General features: G+C 41.8%; 3 protein-coding genes across 3 annotated transcripts; 2 read left to right on the plus strand and 1 right to left on the minus strand.

The window, feature by feature from the left end:
* The first annotated feature begins 996 nt into the window (after positions 1–996).
* Positions 997–8,562, plus strand: p4htmb (prolyl 4-hydroxylase, transmembrane b). The gene is made up of 9 exons (XM_080891634.1): positions 997–1,758; positions 1,843–1,924; positions 2,954–3,144; positions 3,259–3,355; positions 5,420–5,582; positions 5,659–5,844; positions 6,091–6,181; positions 6,353–6,476; positions 7,790–8,562. Exons 1-9 carry the CDS (start codon positions 1,420–1,422, stop codon positions 8,011–8,013), a joined length of 1,497 nt encoding a protein of 498 aa, XP_080747760.1. The 5' UTR covers positions 997–1,419; the 3' UTR covers positions 8,014–8,562.
* Positions 8,563–8,745: 183 nt separating this feature from the next.
* On the minus strand, positions 8,746–14,759 carry slc26a6l1 (solute carrier family 26 member 6, like 1; the record flags this gene model as incomplete). The annotated part of the gene is made up of 19 exons (XM_080890926.1): positions 8,746–8,772; positions 8,883–9,028; positions 9,111–9,165; positions 9,444–9,857; positions 10,508–10,618; positions 10,905–10,997; positions 11,074–11,143; positions 11,320–11,426; positions 11,546–11,641; positions 11,743–11,820; positions 12,144–12,257; positions 12,371–12,518; positions 12,623–12,705; positions 13,016–13,168; positions 13,652–13,816; positions 13,912–14,087; positions 14,178–14,288; positions 14,393–14,532; positions 14,620–14,759. 19 exons carry the CDS (start codon positions 14,757–14,759, stop codon positions 8,746–8,748), a joined length of 2,427 nt encoding a protein of 808 aa, XP_080747052.1.
* A 784-nt stretch (positions 14,760–15,543) lies between these two features.
* Positions 15,544–19,084, plus strand: kbtbd12 (kelch repeat and BTB (POZ) domain containing 12). The gene is made up of 6 exons (XM_080891895.1): positions 15,544–15,671; positions 16,022–17,178; positions 17,270–17,540; positions 17,720–17,870; positions 17,983–18,180; positions 18,279–19,084. Exons 2-6 carry the CDS (start codon positions 16,106–16,108, stop codon positions 18,446–18,448), a joined length of 1,863 nt encoding a protein of 620 aa, XP_080748021.1. The 5' UTR covers positions 15,544–15,671; positions 16,022–16,105; the 3' UTR covers positions 18,449–19,084.
* The last annotated feature ends 1,939 nt before the right edge of the window (positions 19,085–21,023 follow it).

Consider the following 21,023-nt stretch of genomic DNA (forward strand, 5'->3'; position numbering starts at 1 on the left):
CTGCGCAGGACCCTCAAGCTCCCAGGCCTCTGGTAGAGGACCCGAGCTTGAAGGATAAACCGCCCGCAGGGGCGTGCTGGGTGTTTTTTTTTTTTTTTTTTATGAAACTCTGGCTGAAACGCTGATTGGGACCCACACCCAGTTTCACACCTTGGCTCAGGCGATTAGAGGATCATCAGGGGGTCCTTTGTCCCTCTGTGGGGGGTTACTCCAACTAGGTTTATACCTGGGACTCTCCACCATTTGACCTTAGAACTGAAGAAGCTTCTCGGATGAGAGGTGAAACGTCTTCAAGTATCTTAAAGAAGTCCAGACGCTTTTCTTTGCAAGCTCCTTTGACTTTTAAAACTTCTCTATTAACCTGGAGCAGAAATACTGAGCTGGGTGCACAATAAAGACAAACTTACCTGCTCTCCAGGTTGTAGCTCTTTGAACCAAACAAAGATGGCAGCAGGAAGTGACTAGTTGTGCATAAGTACAAAAGCTAAATATCCATTCATTCAATACATTAATTATTAGAATGTTCAATAAATGTTCGTATTACTTATTTATTTACTTAATTATTTTTTGGAAAACTGAGCATCTTATCCTAAATAAGTTGGGATGATTGCTTGATCAGACATCCAAGTTTAGGATAAATGACAGTCCATTCAAAACAAAACTTTATTAAAACCATTACAATACATTCAACATTTAGCCACCTAACACATTGAGACGAGCAAATAAACGCTGGACCTTTTGTAAGCAGAAGCCCTGCCCCGATCTCCACACAGTGCGTGTGGAGATCTTAAAGACGGGGACGTGTTATTGCCGGAGGTCGCCAGAGGTCAGCATTGCACACTGCACATGCTGTTGCTGTCAGCGGGGAGTTGCTGTTACGGCGTGTAAATAAGATCGCAGATTTCTTATTTGCAGTCGAAATAAAGCTGGTTTTTTTTCTTTTTTGTTGTTGACGGATTTCGTCGGTTTCAGTCGATGCGGGATCAGCTTTACGGACCGCGTGTGTGAGATGAGTTTCGCAGTGCTTTGGGATGCGCAGTGCGCTTTGCTGACTGGAAGTGCTGCAGTGTAAACAAGACTGTCCGAGGCTGCAGCGCTGCTATCTGCACAATAAAACATACACAATTCCGCTCATAGCTGACTTCTAGGCTCAGAAAAGAAGAGCTGTATTTTCGCCGCGAAAAATCAGGCATCTTTTTTTTTCCAAGATGCGCAAGGATTTTGGTTAATTTTCTCCAGGGGAAGAAAAAAGAAAACTGGAGCTCTTTGGGGATTTTCTCTCTTTTTAAATGTAATCAAACTAGACATCTGTCACTCGGCACATCTGCTACTTCTGGGGACACATAAAAGGTTTATCTCGTCGCCTGATTAAACAGATGGACCTTGGCTGCCAAGGACCCAACAACTCCTCCAGCCAAGATGACTGACAACCAGGAAACCCAAGATGCTGCTGCTGAGGACACGACTCCGTCCGGGAGCGCGACCTTGCCGCTTCGTCAGCCGTGCGAGCGCCTCTCCTGCCACAAGAGCAGCGTGTGCTCCCGCTCCTACTTTGTGGTAGTGATGGTGTTTTTTCATGTTTACATCATTAACGTGATCGCGCTGCTTTTCTACGTGCACTACAACAGTGGGCAGGAAGACGCGAACCGAAGTCGTGATGCTCCCAGCAGCGGCCACCAGCGCCCCGAGTCGCGACGTCCGCCATCGAAAGACGAGCTTCAGCGCGATATTTCTCTGCCACGGATAGAGGGAATAAGGGTGAGTTAGGGTGAGTACTTGAGGATGATGATGATGCATCGCTCCTTCTGTCATCCTCTCACACGCCTTTGATTTCCCTTTCAGGTGGGACATGTCCAGAAGGTGTCACTGGTGTCAGGGAGACTTCACGAGATGAGGACTTTGAGCCTGAAACCGCTTCTTTTTGGTAAGAGGCTGCACAGCCACGTAGCTAAAAGAAGATAAAAATGAAGATCTGCCTCAGATGCCCAAAAGGAGAATAAAAAAAAGAAGTGCTGCAGCTTACACTTGGCTACTTTACCTTAACATAACCCAGACTGGGCTGATTATTGTGCTACATCTAGGACCTCATAAAATAGGCAAGTAAGTCCTAAGGCAACTACTCTATACAAAGTCGGTCCATTGCACATGGGATGCAATTAGGGTCTCACAGCTGACTGGGTAAAGGGCAGAAATGCATCTGTACCTGAAAAACATAATGCATCAGTGCACAGCATGCAGTGGGAATGCTTTGCAAGTATTATGAAGTGGGTGAAATGTAGGCCTGTAGTCATTTGGATTGCTTCCTGATCTATTCACATGTTTTGTTTTTATAAGTAATGCGATTTCCTGCAGATTTTAAAGAGCTGACTCAAGGTTGATATAAGAAGATTTGCTGTAGGTTAGCTGGACACTAACTGAACTTTGGTTTGACAATATTTGAAATTTAAATTAATCTGATAGTTGTGGTTTTTTCTTTAATCAAGTAAATTTTGAAAATGTGAGACGCAATATTCAGAATTTCCAAAAGTCAACAAGTCCATCTTTTAAATCAGTCAACAACTGGTTAAATTCCAGCCTGAGGAATGTAGCCTGACATTATAGAGTGGTACTTGAATGGCATTATTCTACTCAATTTGAGGACTCTGGTCTCATTCACCCAATCACATTCACACTCATACAGTGCTTTTATCTATACCTAACCACTGTTTTCTAACATTCATGTACATACTACTATTTAATGCAGGAAATTCAGGGTTCTTGCTCAAGGATTCTTTGAATTATGGGGCTCCATCCATCAACCTTCTGACTGACCTTCTTAACCAATTGGTAGATGATCCTTCCTACCACACTTTCTAAGCTATCCCATTAGTTTAAAAAGAGAAGATGAAGAATCAGACAGATAATGCTGTCTTAATTTCCTCCGTAGTGTTTCTTACTTTTTGTGTTTCTGCAGAGATCCCGGGTTTTCTGTCTGAGGATGAGTGCCGTGTGGTGATGCAGCTTGCCCAGCTGAAGGGTCTAATGGAGAGCCAGTTAATGGTACAAGATGGTCAGGAGGAGCTGGCCAGGGAGCTCAATCTCAGCCCAGAGGAGATCTTTAACCTTCTAGATATCAACCAGGATGGACAATTGCAGCTCCATGAGGTGTATGTCAGTTTGTGGACTGAGAGGCATAGTGCGCAACCTGAAGTATTTTTTGTTACTTTTTGCTTCAGAGGTCTCTTACTCATTCCATCTTAAACACTATGACTCCTCCAGATACTGACTCATTCTCGAGTGAGAGATGGCATCTGGCTCACACCAGAGAATCTGCGAGAAATTTATGCTGGGCTCAAAGCTGACAAGGATGGCAATGGTAAGAAATTAACTTAATTAATCATTTCCACCAAGACCTTGTAAAAAAGATGCAAGGTAATGTGTATTCTGATTTTCCATTGAGAATTTACTTTACCTTGCATCTTTATCTCACGTGTTTCAGTGCAGCCCTTCACATGATTTGCTGTTATTTTCATAGGCTGCAGTGCTTTTGAGCTCTCAGGGCCACAGTAACTACCTCCTTACATAAACAATGCATTTATGGATATTTTTGATAGATTTTAGGTGGCAACTAAACTTACTTACCTTCTGCTATACATTTAATTTCTTTTCCAGTACAACGTTTTCAAGCAAGTTTCAGTGCTATATGTCCATGCTAGTAACAATGATGTGATAAGAATCTTAATCAAATATTGAGCTCTATTTAAACATAAAAGAGTTAAAGAGGAATTAAAGAGTGTAACTAGCAGAAAAGTGCTGCCAATCAGATGTGTTGATTAAGTGATGTGGTGGGGCGTGGTTTGCGGTGCCGTGCAGACGCACCTGCATGACATCCGGAATCACAATCCGTGCGTCTGCAAGTTGTGTGGAATGTGGTGTGATGAATGTGCGGCTGCCAGCTGAGAGCTGCAGCCGCGTGTATTAAATTTGGGTCTGAATAACGATCTATGGACCCGCCGTGTCTCAATCACACCACAAGTGATCATCAGCAAGTCTAACCATCTCTGTACAAGCAGAAGTTTTATCAGATTTGGAGTATTCAGGTGTTGTCATGGGAAGGTTTGCGACAGGCAGCATGTGGACCCAAGTGCAGGACTCGGCAGACAGACTTATCTGAAAATACATCTTTATTAACTGGCAAAAGGCTGATTTAACAAAATATAAAGCAGAGCAGAATAGAGCTAGCGCTAGAAAAAAACAAACTGGAAGGAACTAATGCTGACTAACAGATAGCTATAACATTAGGGCATGTATGATAAGGACAAAACAGGGAACTGAGAAAAATGAGAGATAAATACACATAAGAGGTAATTAGGGAGATGGATCACAGGTGAACTAAATCTGACTAACGAGACAGAAATCTATACATAATGCACACTGGACAAGAGACAAAGTAAGACAGGAAATATCAGCAACACACACAAACAGACTCAGACTAAGACATGTGAACTTGACCCTGGGACTGAGGAGACAAAGGGATGGAACGTAGAGAGAGAAACATGGGAACAGGAAAGGGGAAAGCACACAGAGCCACACTACAGCTGTATTAACTAGACAAGACAGGGAATGCAGACAGACATGGAGACAGAACACAGGGACTGGACACAGGGACATGACTCGGGAGACAGGGATCACAAAAGGGACTAACATCAACCAAGGAACTGTAATAGAAAAATGGATAAGGATGAAACTGTTCAGAACTAGAACATAAACCACTTCACTAAACCCACAAAGCTCAACACAGTGGGTCATCGACCCAAACCCATGTATCAGTGGCTCCCAGACTCTTTATGTTCTCGCTCCCTTTGAGTTTGAGATCTGTGGACTCAGTCATGTCTTTTAAAAAGCAGTTAAAAACCTATCTGTTTAAACTCGCTTTTGGTTGATTTTGTTTTGTTTTAGATTTTAATGTCTGTTTTCTGCCTCTGTAAAGCACTTTGTGATTTTATCTTGAAAGGTGCTATATAAATAAAATTTTACTTTACTTTACTATGAACCATGACAGATGTGTTAATGTGAGGCCATCTGTCCAAAGCTAAAGCTTGGCTGATACTGAGTCATGCAACAGGACAATGATCTCACTTACACCAACAAATCTGCAAAAGGACGGCTGTTAAAGAAAAGAATTAAGATCTTGTAATCGTTCAGTCAAAGTTCAGAGGGTCTGGAGGTAACAGAGGCCTCAGGAGAGCTGTGCAAAAGTTGCAACAAGTTGCAACAAACTTCAGTTAACTGAAGCTACATTACTAAGAAGAGTGTAGAGAATTCTGCCGCAACAATGTGAGACACTGCAGAAAATAATTGCTTCAAGTTATTGCTGTTGCAGGATGTTCTACGAGCTAGAAAATGTTCATATGACTGTGCATCCTCATACTTTGGGTAGGTTTGCTGAGTCTAGAAGAGTTCAGGCTTCTGAGCAACGATGCTTTCCAGCGCTTCCTGTTGCAGCGCGGGGTGAAAAGGAGTCAGCTGGTGAGAAACAGCAGACACACGTGGTTGTACCAGGGCAAAGGAGCACACCAGGTCCTCCAAGACATCAAAGAGAGGTAAGAAAGACAAACCGTTACTGGGATTCATCCTGTGCTTACATTTATTTAAAACGTTTCCTTTCACTTGTCAAAGGGTGATTCGCCTCACTCGACTCCCACCCACGTTAGTGGATCTTAGTGAACCTCTTCAGGTGGTTCGCTATGAGGAGGGGGGACATTACCATGCCCACCACGACAGTGGCCCGGTCTACCCTGAAACAGCCTGTACACACACACGCCTTGCTGCAAATGCTTCTACTCCTTTTGAAACGTCTTGCAGGTGAGAAGCTAGAAGCAGCACTTCTTAACAAATATATCCACGTTTGTTCACATATGAATTCATCTGTCTGACATCATTACTGAACTACTCACTGTTGCTCCATTGTGACAGCTGGCATGCTAGTTTGTGTGACTCAACATTATCTTGCAAAAAATTGTGCACGCTTGTTGTTTGTGTGTGTGTTTGTGTGCTGTTTGCTTGCACTATACATGTGTGTGTCAATTTAAATCTGTGTTGCACACTTAGGTACATCACAGTTCTCTTCTACCTGAATTCTGTTGATGGGGGCGGGGAGACCGCATTCCCAGTGGCAGACAACAGGACCTATGATGAAGTGGTGCGTAATAGTCAGGAAAATGGTCAGGAAATGTGTGCAAAGTGTCCTGCAAACGTATTGTGTACATTCTGCGCATGTGTTTCATAACTGTGGCGACTCACACATATGTCAGCAACTGCACGAGTATGACATCAGACAAGCTATGTGACTGATTTTGAACATGTGTTTCAGTCTCTCATACACAATGACGTGGATCTTTTGGACACCAGAAGGAATTGTGACAAAAGTAACCTGAGGGTGAAGCCGACCAAAGGGACCGCTGTTTTCTGGTACAACTACCTTTCTGATGGAAGAGGTGGGTAAATGAAAGACAAATTTCCAGTAAAAAAGCAAAAAGAAAACGCAGCAAACCAAACTGCGTATTATTTTCATTACGTATTTCCAGTACACAGATTGTGTACCAACATTCAAATACAATTTGTATGAATGACCTCATTCATAACCAGTGCAGGTACATAAATTTGTAGTTTTTGTACCTGATTTTGTTTTCCACTCTCTGAACAAATTTAGAAATGGCTAAGACCATAATATTAACAAATGACAATGATCTGGTCTCGCAGAATTTAAATATACATCTTAAAAATACTACTACTTACTATTTTTACTACTACCTTACTAATAATGATTGATTAAGTAATCAAATTAATATTTTTTGTTATTGTTAATGTTTTTTCCTTAACTTTGATGTCCAAGCTTCTTTGTTGCCTTAGTGCAAGCTTCTATCTTACAGCATTGTCCCGCTTTCACCTACTCACGTCAAGATAAACATGTTTCCATATAAAGGGAAATTCGTAATATACACATAGTATGCAGATTCCACTGGACTGTTGATTTAAATAGATTCAAATTCCCAAACATTTGCATGTGATGTGAAAAAAATTGGACAGTGCACACATTTGTGAATCCAGTAATTTTGTGCAGGGTGAAAAAGTTTCTGTGCACATTAGCGAATGAGTCTCGATGTGTAATTTGCTTTTTTTTTCTATGAAAAGAAATTCATAATCTTAGTAAGTGTTGAATAAGCCTAAAAATCCATCCTAAGAGCTTACATAGACTCAGTATTTCTTGGAAATTAGTGCATACCAACAGTGTTAACATGTTTACAATGTTAGATTTGCAAACTTTTGAGACTAAACAGTGAATAGAGGCTGTTGATACTGATGGTTAACTCTGGTATATGATTGGTTGGTTTGTTGTCATAGAAACATATATGGGAGACATATATCTCATGGTGATGTTAGATCAAAGTGAAGAATACAGTAGATACAGTGTCAGGGATTCATGAATGTCTTTACCACAGTTGACTTTGACTTTGGTGTCAATAGGTAGAAGTAGATGAAAAAATAATGGACATCTGTACAGTCCTGATAGTTGATCAAATTGTTTACGCAATTAAAAGTTAAATGAGATCAAGAAAATATTAGAACTGTTGTTTTGGAGCCTAATAACGTAGATTTAAAAATTCATGTTAATACAGTGATAAATCTAATCTGAACTGCTCTGGTTGCCACCAAAGTGTCAGTATGTTAATGTAAATTTGATTTTTAAATTAAAATAGTTAAAGGATGTTTTTAGTCAAAGGAAAAAAAACACATTTTTTCTCATTAGGTTGGGTGGGGGAACAGGACGAATACGCTCTGCATGGAGGTTGTATGGTCACCCATGGCACTAAGTGGGTTGCCAATAAATGGATCAACATTGATCCGGATTACCAGAGGCAGACTCGCTATCAGCAGTTGGTGTTACAACAGCCAGAAGAGGAAGAAGATGATGATGAAGATCTGACTATGAACACAGGAATACAGAGTCCTAGCATCCATCAAGACTTGTAGCTTATCTGCCAAATAATACAAATAAGAAATCCCAGCCTTCCTCAGTCCTGTGCACAATGTTTTTGGTAACACCGTTTGTGGCCAGTATGTAAGGACAAGATTTATTCAGGGAATGAGGTCACAGTGGGTTTATGCAACAGTAAAGAGATGTTTTGTTGTTATATTTTTTTGCTTGGATATTGCTATCCTGTTATTTTTATCTACCAAAACCTCGTGTGTTAGAAGTATTGCACTAGAAACACAGTCAAGGAGTTGCAATTTTAAAAGCTTTTCTTTGCATGCGTCAGATGTGCAACAATTGCACTTGAAAACTGAAAACAAAAACCTTTCAGTGGTCTACCTTCTTATTGCTGCCATTACCAAAAAATAGGCTCACACACTGTCAGTGTGATGCATGTTGCCTTTGTTTTTCTCCCTTGAATTCATCGGTACCTTTTCCACGTGGAATGCACAATACATGAAATGCACAAGATATCTTCCAGATTTCATTTTATTTATTATGTATTTATTTTTGAATGCACTCTCACTCTCCCACATTGAATAAAATAAAGTGAGCTCTTCTGTCTTGAACACTAGTCTTTCTTTTATATAAGTTAAATTAAAAAAAACTGTATGAAAATGAAGGAGACACCCTTATCACACAGTGGGATAGCTCAGAAAGTAATAAATTGATATTGCATAAATTCATTATTCCTTCTACTCAACATTTTTCCACGTGTTTGCATGAAGGCCTTAAAGTTTCGTGCTGGTATGCAGCTCCTGTAATCAAAAAAGTGTTTTAAATATTTAATCGTCAGCCGTAACATATCCATACCCAGACAGATGAAAGTTGCGTTTGAAAATGAAACCTGAATGTTGGCTGGACGTACCACTGACGGCTCATATCTTGGGATGGTTGTCGCTCCACGGTGGTTTAGACAGTGGAGCACAGCGTCGTGTACGGAGGCAAAAAGACGTCTCTTTGTTATTTTCTCAGAGAAGAAGTCACCATGCTCTAATTGTTCCACCACAGAGGCTGCAAACAAAAGAGTCTATGAGTGAATTATCACCACCATAAAGTGCAGCACAATACACCTGCAGCAGCAGTATTCACTTACCTTGACAACCAGCCATGTAGACATCTACATCAATCTCACTGAAGTCCTGGAAAATCTGTCCATATAATAAACCTCTGTTATTTCAATAATTTATACCAGAATGGATCTTCAGGGTCAATTTTGCTGTGACAAGCTATGAATCTGTTACAGAAAATTTTAAACACCGGCATTCAAAAAGTATGCTGCTCTGTGTCTATATTTGACATTGCTATTTAAAAACAACCCTTTTTCCCTGAATTATCTTAAAGTCTTATGGTTTTGTCCCAAGCTTTTAAAACAGCATAAAATGTGTGGGTATTTCACTCATGAAATAATTGCCTGCTTATCACTTACATTTTTCATGGTCTTGATAGCCACTGTGTCAATGAAGTTAGCTGTGGAGAGGTCAAGAATGATGGAATGAATATCCCAGGTCCATTTGCCCAGGGAACCCAGAGACATTCGCTCAAGATCCTGGCTCAAGGTGTCCTCACTGCTTGAGCCCAGAGTGGTGGTGTCCCCATCCTGCAGCTCAGACATCCATCCTAAGCTGGTGCAATCTGGATCTCCTCCTTTGAGGTATTCCCATCTACCGTCTGGTGTTCGGGGAGTGGTTGGGATGACAAACACTGTCCCATTTTCCCTCTCAGTCCCACCCTGCTCGTCCTCCACTATAACGGTCCCGTCTATGGATGTGTCTCTCCAACAGCCACCCTCTTCCTCCAGAGAGAACTCTGAAAGTTGTCTAGCTGCCCTCTGTGCTCGTCTCTTAGGAGTTGGATATAAAGGAAATTATTGTTAATATAGCTGTGAAGGTTTTAGGTTTAGAGGACTTGGGCTACTGATGGCCCACATCTTTCATTATTCTTTCGACTGCTCCCTTTAGAGGTCACCACAGTGGATCATCTGTCTCCATCTCACCCTACCTGCAGCATCCTCTTCTATTACACCAACCCTCTGCATGTCCTCCTTCAGTATATCCATGGAGCTTCCTCTTTTTCTTCTGCCTGGCACCTCCATCCTCAACACTGTGTTCAGCCTCCTGTCTTTTCTGTCAGCTCCAAACCGTGCATCATAGCATGTTTCACTACGTCTTAAACCTTCCTTCTCACTTTTTCTGCTGACCTTCTGTCTCAAATCACCTCTGACATTCATCTCCATCCTGCCTGCACTCTTTCGCATCTGTGTGACTCATATTATGTAGAGGACATATACTGGGTAAACTGGGAAAAGGTTGTTGAGGTGGAGCTGCCAGGCAGGAGAAAAAGAAAAAAGGCCCAAAAAGGAGGCTTTTGGATGTGGTGAGAGATGACATATATGTGGTTTGCACAAGAGAGGAAGATGCAGTGGGCGAGAAGAGATGCTGCAGTGACCCCGAAAGAGAGCAGCTGAAAGGAGAATAAGATACTGAACATTACTTCTCTCTTGGCCTGCCTCTTTGCCCGTCTCTCAGCCCGTCTTTCTCTTCGTTTCTGTTTAGCCTCCTGCCTCCTTTTGTAGATAATCATTTTGCTGATGTTAAGGCCACTCTGAAAACAGGAAGAAGAAGAATAAAATATAGGATGAGGATAACACAAATGCTCACAAAAAAGGGTAGGGATCTGTAATTGTCTGGTTTTATGTTCTCAAACTGCTTTTGTCATGTGTGATAATAAATGATTGGAATTGGGACTGGCAAGGTCATTTTGGTGATGCATTTCTTTTTCCACTGTGCAAGACGATTTAATTATTGATCAAGAAAATAGTGAATGATCAGACTATTCAAGAGATAAAGTCACAAGTTGCAGTCGTGGGCTTGATATCATTCTTACAGACCTTTTCTTTCAGGGCTTCCAGGTAGAGATCAGCATTGGCGAAATAAACTGTTGCAGACGAGCGGAATATAGTAACACCTGGAATCCCTCTCGCCTGTCAAACACAGAGACATCATTAATTATTTGGCAGTCAAGGGAGACAAGCTTTTACTCATGCCTTTCTGTCTCACCTCTCTGTGCATTTCTATATCCACATAGAGCTCTGTACCTGGAATATTTCCCAGAACAGAGTATGTCGGCCTGAGAAAAGAAATAAAAACACTTAATGTATGTGCACATTATGTTTGCATACAGCCAATTTGTCTAATCTGGCAAATCCTGCAGTCTAACATCTTGTCCCTAATGCTGCATCTCACAAACAGCATGACTGACAGACTGCAGAGTGAATTGCTATGATTAGGTGAGAGGTGTCTTACAGCTGAGTCCTGAAGATAACCGTAAACACTGCAAAGGTGACAGATGCTGCCAGACCCAGGTCCAGATTGAGGAGCAATGTTGATACCCAGGTGACCAACCAAACCACCTATGAGACACAGGGTTACACTGCATTATCCCGTTCCTGTGACAATTATTGTGAAACTCTGTAACTACATTTAAATATGATTTAAAATGATACACGATCACAATTCGTTATCCTCTCACCAGGTCGATCTTGCTGCTCCTCCACAGTGTAATGATGTCATAGTACTGCTTGAACATCCCTTTCAAATTTACAAACACAACTGCTGATAGGACGGCCTAAAGCAACAAGAATAGTCAGGAATATGGTCAGAAATGCCAGAAAATCTGTAAAGCATCATAAAAACAGTAAAGACAGGCAGGTAATAGCGCAATCTGACCTTTGGCAGTTCCTGGAACAGTGTCCCAAGTTTAAGTATGATCACTAACACAATTAGAGATGAGGCAACTCCAGCCATCTGCACAAACAACACAAAGATATGACAGCATGTGTCTAATACATATATTCCTAACATTTAGCAGTCCCCAAACAACTATTTGATTGCTTCTTGTCTCCATTTAGCTTTGGGTTTGCATAATAACTAAACACCATAAATGTCAAATTTCTGGTTTACTATTCTTTATTTTTTAAATTAAGGTACTCAACTGGGACATATTTGTAGCCAGTTTGCTGTACAGCTCTCGCACATGCAGCGCTTTTTTGGAATGTCTTTGGCTTGTGATGTAACACTTGTTTCTAGGCTGCCTCTGTGTAAAGTTTTAACTTCAGGTGCTCACTCACTTGTGTTTTGACCCCAGTTGTGTCTTGTATTAGACTTCGAGACATAGAGGAGCAGACAGAGAAGCACTGAAAGAAGCCTCCAACTGTATTACTCAGGCCCAGCGCCACAAGCTCCTGTGACAGGGTGGAGACAAAGACACACAATTTGGAGAGAAAAAGATGAAAATAACAGAGTTTTACTGAATGTAGAAAAAGTCATGGATTATTTGTTGTGAGGTCTTATTCACCTGGTTACTGTCCACCTTGTATCCATGTTTTAGTGCAAATGTTTTGCCAAGGGAAATAGTTATGGCGTATCCAACAATGGCCAGTGCAAAAGCATCACCGATGACTTCTCCGAAAAGATTCACATCTGGCACACTGGGGGAACTTAAACTGGTGCACAGGTGGGGGATATGAAGGAAACCAGTTAGTTCTAACATGCTCGAAAAATGACTTAAGCAAAATGACAGCAGTAGAAGATAAAGTTAAATGCATACCCACTAGGAATTTCTCCAACAACTGAAATTGTGTAGTTGGTGTTCAAGTGGGCATAGGAGGATATCAGTGTCCCTGCCACAATCTAAAATGATCACAGCAAACACGAATGTCACAAACATAAAGGTGCAAAGCTAAATTTCGCAGCACATGTCTACCTTAAAAATCAATCAGTAAAATTCAGTCATTCGTATGACTAAATAGATGATGTGCACTTAATTATTAGCCATAATCTTTTGCCATGAAGTGCAAAAAGAGAGAGGCCCCTACGGTGCTGCTGATTCAGCTGCTCTTTTCCACTGTGTCTGTGCTTTTTCAGCACCGCTGCATCAGCACAGAGCACAGAGGTGATAACCGAAAGAGCAGCCAGAGAGGGTCTCCTCCGGTCAACTTACGGTGATAAGCTCCACTGGGATGGGAACTGGCAGCTTTGAACTGAGAAATGAGTTGAGCTCCTTGGCTGCAATTAGAAGCACTATAGTCACAACGCTGACCAGCAGTGTGGGAAGATGAGTGTTTGGCAGCAAAGAGCAAACATCCTTCAGAGTCTGTAAATTTTTTATAAAGTTATATGAAGTTATATAAAGTGACATAAAAGTGACATTGTACTGATTTTGCTCAGAATGGTGTCTTTAACAAGCCGTGTTGCCTGCATAGGTAGAAATCAAACTATGACAGATAACTGATTTCAGATTATCACATGCCTTGTAGTTAACTCTGGAACCACTCAGTACTTTTAAATACTTTTTCCAATATATGCTTTAGTACTCTGCAACAAAAACAGATTAGGATGTGTCAAATCAGTACAATCATTAAAAATGCATAAAAGATGTCTAAATGAAAGAGACAAAGTCCTAAAAGCATTTGTGCTACTTAGGTGAGAGTATGTATGCAGCTCCTCTGTGAGTGTCAATGCTGCGATTTAACACATACACTCAAGTTGTTCCAACACATGTAAAAGAATAAGGTCAGGACTGTTTTATTAACAGAAACACAGAGAGCACTTACTTACAATACTTCATAGTACTCACATACACCAATGACAGCGGACCACTAAACCGCGTAGGGGAAACTCCAAAGATGTACTTCAGTTGTGCCACCACAGCATGGGCTGCTGCAGCTGTTGTGTAAGCTCGCACCAGAGGTTCAGACAAATATGTCCCCACAAATCCAAACTTTACCACACCCAGTAGCACCTGTAAATGCGATATTTTCAGTACGTATGTGTTAATGCAGCTGTAATAGCAAAATAGGGTGTTATTGTTTTCTGAGATGTTCCAGGTTTGCAAACCTGAATAAGTCCTCCAAGCACAGTAGTAGCTGCTGCCACTTGCACCCTGTATGAGTCCCTGGCAGTCACATCTACCTCTGCAGTGATGTTGGTCCCATTCGCTTTCTGGAAATCTACATCCGGAGCAAGTCTTTCTGTCACACTACCCACCATGATGCTCAGCACCGTAAATGTGCCTGAACACAATAAAACATAGCAACTCGTGTGATTACAACAGTTACCACAGCTGCCATGGCACAGTGTATGTCTCCCATTTGCATCACTACCTATGGAAACATGGCGTGATGTTCCAAAAAAGAAGTAGACCAGTGCTGGGTAGAGCGATGAGTAGAGGCCAAATACAGGAGGTAAAGAAGCCAGTAATGCATATGCCATACCTGTAGATGACAGATGTTTTCTTACACCAGCTGACGGACAGGTATGTTTAAGGAGCTATGCTATTTGAATACAACTGGCAAGTCATACTAAAATATTCCCATACCTTGTGGCAGGTGCATTATACCCACACTAATCCCGGAGATGAGGTCTGGCATGCCGTAGTCCCAGACTGAGTACTTGGGGAGCCAGTATAACACAGGCAGTCTCCTCACTATACTTTGCTTGAGGTAATGTATGTTGCATCTGGGAGGAATTTGAAGAATTCAAGAAGAAGAACTGTGAAAATCTTTGTGCTGTAGAGCTGCTGGTAGGTATTCTTTAGGACCTTACCTTAAGGCATTCTTTAGCTGCTCACTTAGAGAAGAGTGGATATCAGCATATGATTTCCTCTGTGTTACCTCTTCCAGTTTCAGTTCATCAAGCACATCCCTCTCCACTCTGAATCTCTCAGATCTGCGTGCAGACTCCATCTGTCTAACTCTGTCTAAGTACAAAGATTCTTTCTGACTGCAAGCGTGCAACCAAAAGCAGAGGCCGGAGAAGTGTTGTGGAAGCAGCAACTGCATCTGCATATCTACACCATATTGCCTAATGATTAACTACAGCCAGGATATTGTGGGCAGAGCTATTACAAAGATAGTGGACCGGATGAAGCAAAATATATAATTATGTGCTGAAAATAGAAAAAGGTTAACTCAGTGATCATGTGTTTCCATTCATGTTGGTTTATTTTTTCCATTCAGCAACAAAACTGAAGCTAACGAACCATGAACAGTCATTTCAAACCCAGCGTACCCAGGTAACTATTTAATGAAGTCAAAGTGACAAAATCAAACGTGGGTTCTTTTAAAGCTTTATGTCCCTTTTTATGAGAAACTCTGATTTCTGAAGCTTGTGCACACACAGTATGCACTGGGTCTTTAAGAGAACACAGTCATGAAATCTGAATCCAAACTCAGAGCAACATCTCATGCATTTCAGAGCGGCATGCATGTAACCAGGGCAAACAACCTGGAAAGAATTACCCCAAATGGTGGGCAATTTAATTCTGATGAGTGAAATTATGAATGACAACATAAAATATAATAACAGTTATTGTTGTGACTGCTTTAAAACCTTCTCTTCAAGGATCACTCAAAACCTTCTGACCCACTTGTTGTCTGCCACAACACTATCTATTTTTGGGTTACCAGCTCAGAGGGCAGCAGCAGAGGAGGGGGTACATATCTTTGCCACGCATTTGCTCAGGCCTCTCTAACCCCACCGACTGTGACATTCGGCAACATCAACAACACATGTAGCCTGTTTAAAAACAGATATGCACTGGTCTTTTTAGATTGAAGACGGTCTTTTTAGTACGCCAAGAGAAGCTGATGCATTTGGTAAGACTAATTTTTTTAAAGGGAATAAATGCTGCAGTATGTGTCTGCTGTCATAGTGATCTGTTACAGTGTTACTCTGCTTCTACACTTCTATATGTTGATCTATATATTGTACACAAAGGCTAATCTGAAAATGTCATGTCATCATGTCATGATGGTGGTGAAAAGATAAGGCACTGCTTAAAGTCTCTTTTAGACTGTACTGATCTTAACTGAAACATTACTTCCTTTTTATCCACATAAGCTTGATTTTATCAAACCTTTTTAACCAAATTTCACTCTATCATGCACCAGTGAAACATCGGGAGTGACAACCTTTAATTCTGTGTGCATTTTCTTCTGTTTTTCAGAAAAAGCCTCATTAGTTGTTCAGGGTGTATAAAACCTCCTGTTTAAATTTGTAAATAACATTTTCACCGACGTTTTGAAGCATAATGGATCTTACTGCTAAACATGGGCTGCTGCTGCTCGACCAGCTGAGGAAGATGAGGGACGCTGAGCATCTGACAGATGTGGTGCTGGTTGCTGAGGGCGTCAGCTTTCCCTGTCACAGAGTTGTCCTGTCCGCCTTCAGCCCATACTTCCGTGTTATGTTCACCTGTGGCCTGCGTGAGTGCAACAACAGAGAGATATTCCTGCGTGACACTCCTGCAGACAGCCTGGCCCTCCTCTTGAACTACATGTACTGCTCAGATCTTCCTCTCACTAATGGCAACGTACAAGGCATCTCCATAGCAGCTTTTCTTCTACAGATGGATGATGTCTTCACTCGCTGTCAGCTGCACATGATGGAGAACATGGATGCCTCTAATTGCCTTGGTGTATATTACTTTGCCCGTGACCTCGGTGCAGAGGAACTGGCTGACCAAGCTCAGCGCTTCCTGAGGCAGCACTTTGTCCAAGTGTGCCAGAATGAGGAGGTCTTGGAGTTGGAGGCCCATCAGCTTGGAAAGCTTCTGTCATCTGACGATCTGAATGTGTCTCGGGAAGAAACCATTCTGGATGTGGTCCTTGGATGGGTCAAACACAGTACCCTGGTGGATGGAGAGGTACGTGTTCGGCATCTCCCAGAGCTCCTGCGGAAGGTCCGTCTGCCACTGATAAACCCCGACTACTTAAGAGAAGCAATAAAGAGAAACACAGCCCTGCTGGCTGATGCTGAGTGTCTGGAGATTATGAACGAAGGACTGGAGGCCACGGCTTTGCATCCCGCGGCTGCACCACGCAAACTAAAGCTGCGTTATGGCATGGAGACCACAGATCTGCTGCTCTGCATTGGCAATGACAGTGGCGGTATCAGGTCAAGGTATGGCAGCTATGCTGAGCGCAGCTTTTGCTTTGCACCGTCCACAGGGCGAATTTATTACATCACCTCACCTCGCTACGGAGAGGCTCTGGGGTATGTGTGTGCTGGAGTTGTGACTGAAAGAAATGACATCATTGTAGCAGGAGAGGCAAGTGCTCGCAGAATGGCCCGACAGAAAGACACCAGTGTTGAAATCTGCAGGTAAGAAAAGATATCTGAAAGCACTTGACTGATTTGCCTTTGGTTACCCCACATACAGAAGATACTAAATGTTGCCAGATTTGATTTCCAGGTACATGGTGGAGGCCCAGGGAAGCTGGGAGCACCTGACATCAGCAGAGTACCGTGATTCTTATGCTCTGGCGTCACTGGGAGACACTCTATACTTGCTGGGTGGCCAGATGAAGCTGAAGAACCAGTTTCTCATCACAAACTGTGTGGAACGCTGGTCTCTGCAGGGTGGACCCTGGCGGAGCGCAGCACCCCTTCCTTTGCCTTTGGCTTGTCACAGCGTGGTCAGAATGAAAGATCGCCTTTATGTGGTGGGCGGTCGAACCCCACAGGTGAGGCAAAATAAAAGAAATCACTTTCCAGCTATTTAAACACATTCACTTTAAGTCTTATAAACTAAAGATACTTCTTTTACACATTGAAGGAGAGCTCTTACTGTGTCCCTATGTGACCCTTCTCTGACTGCACCTGCTCTGCTTTGTCATATCATTGCTCCCCTTCGACCTTCCAGTCATACCGGATGGATGAGGAGCCCGACTGTCTTAGTAACCGCCTCTTGGAGTATGATCCAAACACAAACAAATGGACAGAGCTTTGTCCCATGAAATACTCAAAGTACCGCTGCAGTGCTGTAGTACTCAATGGGGAAATTTATGTGATGGGTAAGATGAATTATTTTGTTAAGCTGCCAATACATTTGAAGGAATTTCATTAGTGCCATTGTGGTGGCCGTCCTCTTTGAACTGCACTGATTTTTGCCAACTTCTTTCTCAGGTGGTATTGGTTGTGAGGGTGTGGACCGTGGACAATCCCGTCACTGTCTCAGCGCTGTGGAGATTTACAACCCAGATGGAGATTATTGGAGGGACGGACCTCCTCTGCCATGTTCCCAGCTTTCATTGCGTACCAACGCCTCCAATGCTGGTGTTGTGGGAGGAAAGATTTATGTTTGTGGATATTACAAAGGAGCAGGTAATGAAAAAGTATCCATACCTATTATGCATAAAATATTTAGCTCCCCCCCCCCCCCCCGTGACTGAATTTCCACTCTGTGTATTAACTATCCTTAGATCGCCATGATGACATAACAAAGGACATTCTGGAGCTAGACCCGTGGGAGAACCGGTGGACTGCGGTGGCTCGGCGTGCTTTAATGCATGACAACTATGACGTCTGCTTAGTGGCAAATCTCAACCCAAGGGGACTCGTATCCCCACCTGCAGACTTAGTAAAGCTGTGACACCACTGTCAGTCAGATCAAAGTCTGCGAAGGAGAATTAGTGAAGGAAATTAATCATTAATGCACTTATTGCACAGCTTATGGCAATCACTTTTTTCAAGCAAGAAAGCTCTTAGTACTCTGCATGAAAGAGACGTCTATGGTTAATTGCTTGGTTGCACACCGGGAAGTAGGAAAGCAATTTGTAAATACAATATATTTGTTGCTTCTTAATGTGTTGTGTAACAGCTGCAAAGCGGATTATCCCAAACCTGCAGCTGTGTAGTATATCTGGAGTGTTATTAGCAGCTCCAGGAAAGGATTTTCTTTGAGGGATATATGATTATAATAGTGGAGTTCACACTTTGATAAAAAATAAATAAATTATAGCAAAATTCTGGCACTCGGCCTGTTTTTGACAGGAAAAAGATTTTTCAAGACAACCATGCTGAAGTTTGAAGCCACTTAAAAAAGTTATTGTTTTTTAAATTAAATACATTCATATTTATTGAACATGTTCTTTTAAGTGCAGTGTAAATGGCAAGTAAGGAAAAAATGAACAGTTTACCATAAATTACATATATTAATTCTAATGGGTAAAATCAATGTAGGTGTAGAGGAGTGATTATTTAGTAACCACCACTCCTGTGTTCTAAGAGCCCAGTGCAAGTTGAACATGTTTAAAGATGCACTGAATAAAGCTGCAGTAAACTTGGTCATGTGTGTGTCTGGACAGACGAGGGCAATATTTCTTCTTTCTTTAGAAACTTGGATGATTCTTGCTCTTAAAAAATGGTTATTAAATGCATAAAATTGAAAAGAAAGAAAATCATGCTAAAACACACCCTGGGTTTTACAGATGTTTGTGCCAGTTTATGAAATGTCAATAATCTTTCTCAGACTGGGGGTCTCTGATGCACTTTCCACCTGAATAGCTGTGCAATTAGGCTTCCTGGCTGCTTTCTTGCTCTGGTTCTGGTTTATATATATATATATATATATATATATATATATATATATAATAAAAAAAAGAAATTATAAGGTCAACAATTTTAATGCTTTGTGTACAACACAGTGCTCAGTTTTTTTTACAGCTCTTTCACAAAGACAAAAGGGAACACATTTCCAAGAGAACACAGGTCAGAACTAATAAATACAAATAATAAATATAGATATACTTTTAGTCTTTTCTGCTCTATGCTCTGAAAATAAATAAAGAACACATTTTGGCACCTTTAATTATTCTTTAAAAGTCTAATTCAGAATCAAACAGCTGCCACAAGCTTCCTGGTTGTACAGTGGAGCCCTGCTCTGCTGACAGCTTCTCTAAGATGGGGTCTATTTCTGTGAGGCACAGAGAGCTGCTGCTGTCCTGAGACCAGAAGCTCAGAGGCGTGATGAAACAACCTTCAGTTTCACTGGATCTCCTCTCCTTGTTAAGTGGCACCAGACTGCCTGGACTGACACTGTCCTTGCTGCTCACTGTGCTCATGTCACAGCTCTCAGGTTTCTGCTGTTTGTTCACGAGAGGTTGACGGTTTTCATCCGAGACTGCACCCTTACTCCTCTGTGACAAAACCAGGGGTCTCTTTTTGGGCCTTCTTTGTCTCTGAGTAAATTTCTGCTTTCCAGCTAGGTGGCTGCGATTACGACGGGGAACTTCAACCTGGTGTTGTTCAGCGTTGTATGACGCACATGTAACCTGTGTGCCTTCAAGCTTGCTGTTGTGCAGGATGCTGGACACCGACTCCTCTGGTGCTGGTGACGTCTGCATGGTGTTATCCATCACTCCCTCAGAGCGGGGTTTGGACAAGTGCTCTGAGAGTAAGGCGCTGAGCAGCTTCAGGGCCTCTTCGAGCATGTGTCCTTGTCTTCCCTGTTCCTCTCTCAGACCCTCCAGACTACTTTTTAAGTTTTGCAGATGTGAGTCAAGCTCTGCTACAGTGTCTCCATTCTACAGGGTATAAATGAACAGTTATACTCCTCACTCATCAGAAACATTGCCAATTAAATCTCATTTCAAAATAAAGAACACGACAGACAACATCTTCACCTTTTGCACTGTTTCCTTAAGTTGTGTCATCACATCCTGTTGGGAGTCCATATTATTTACCAAAGTCTTAAACTGCTGGGAGATGTGGCCCTGATGATTGTCCAAATTATTTTGCACTGGGATGAACAAATAAAAACATTAAACACAGAATAAAAATGACAACGGCGTTAGAAGTGGATTGCTGCGCGGCAAGCAGCACCATCTGCTGGTGTTAATATTTCCTTTTCAATACATCAACTTAACCATGTTTTATAAAAACACTCAATTCAACAAGGAAACTTACATGTTGATGTGAAATTGTCAATTTTTTCAGAAACTATTTGGCACACTGCTGCGTTTCTCTCAGTGCCAGCAACCAGCTGTTGAATCTGAAAAGAACATTTTTTTGTTTTCAAATTAAAAACATTTTAAAGAGAAGGTCATCTGAATTTGAATAACTAGAATCAGTTTACGTTATCACTTACATTGCTAAGTGTTTCTCTGATATGCTGGCATTCTTTGGCTAAGTGATCACTGTTAAAGCAAAAAGCAGGGAAAAAAGGT

This window comes from Rhamphochromis sp. 'chilingali' (genome assembly GCF_963969265.1).
Source record: "Rhamphochromis sp. 'chilingali' genome assembly, chromosome: 9".
NCBI lineage: Eukaryota > Metazoa > Chordata > Actinopteri > Cichliformes > Cichlidae > Rhamphochromis > Rhamphochromis sp. 'chilingali'.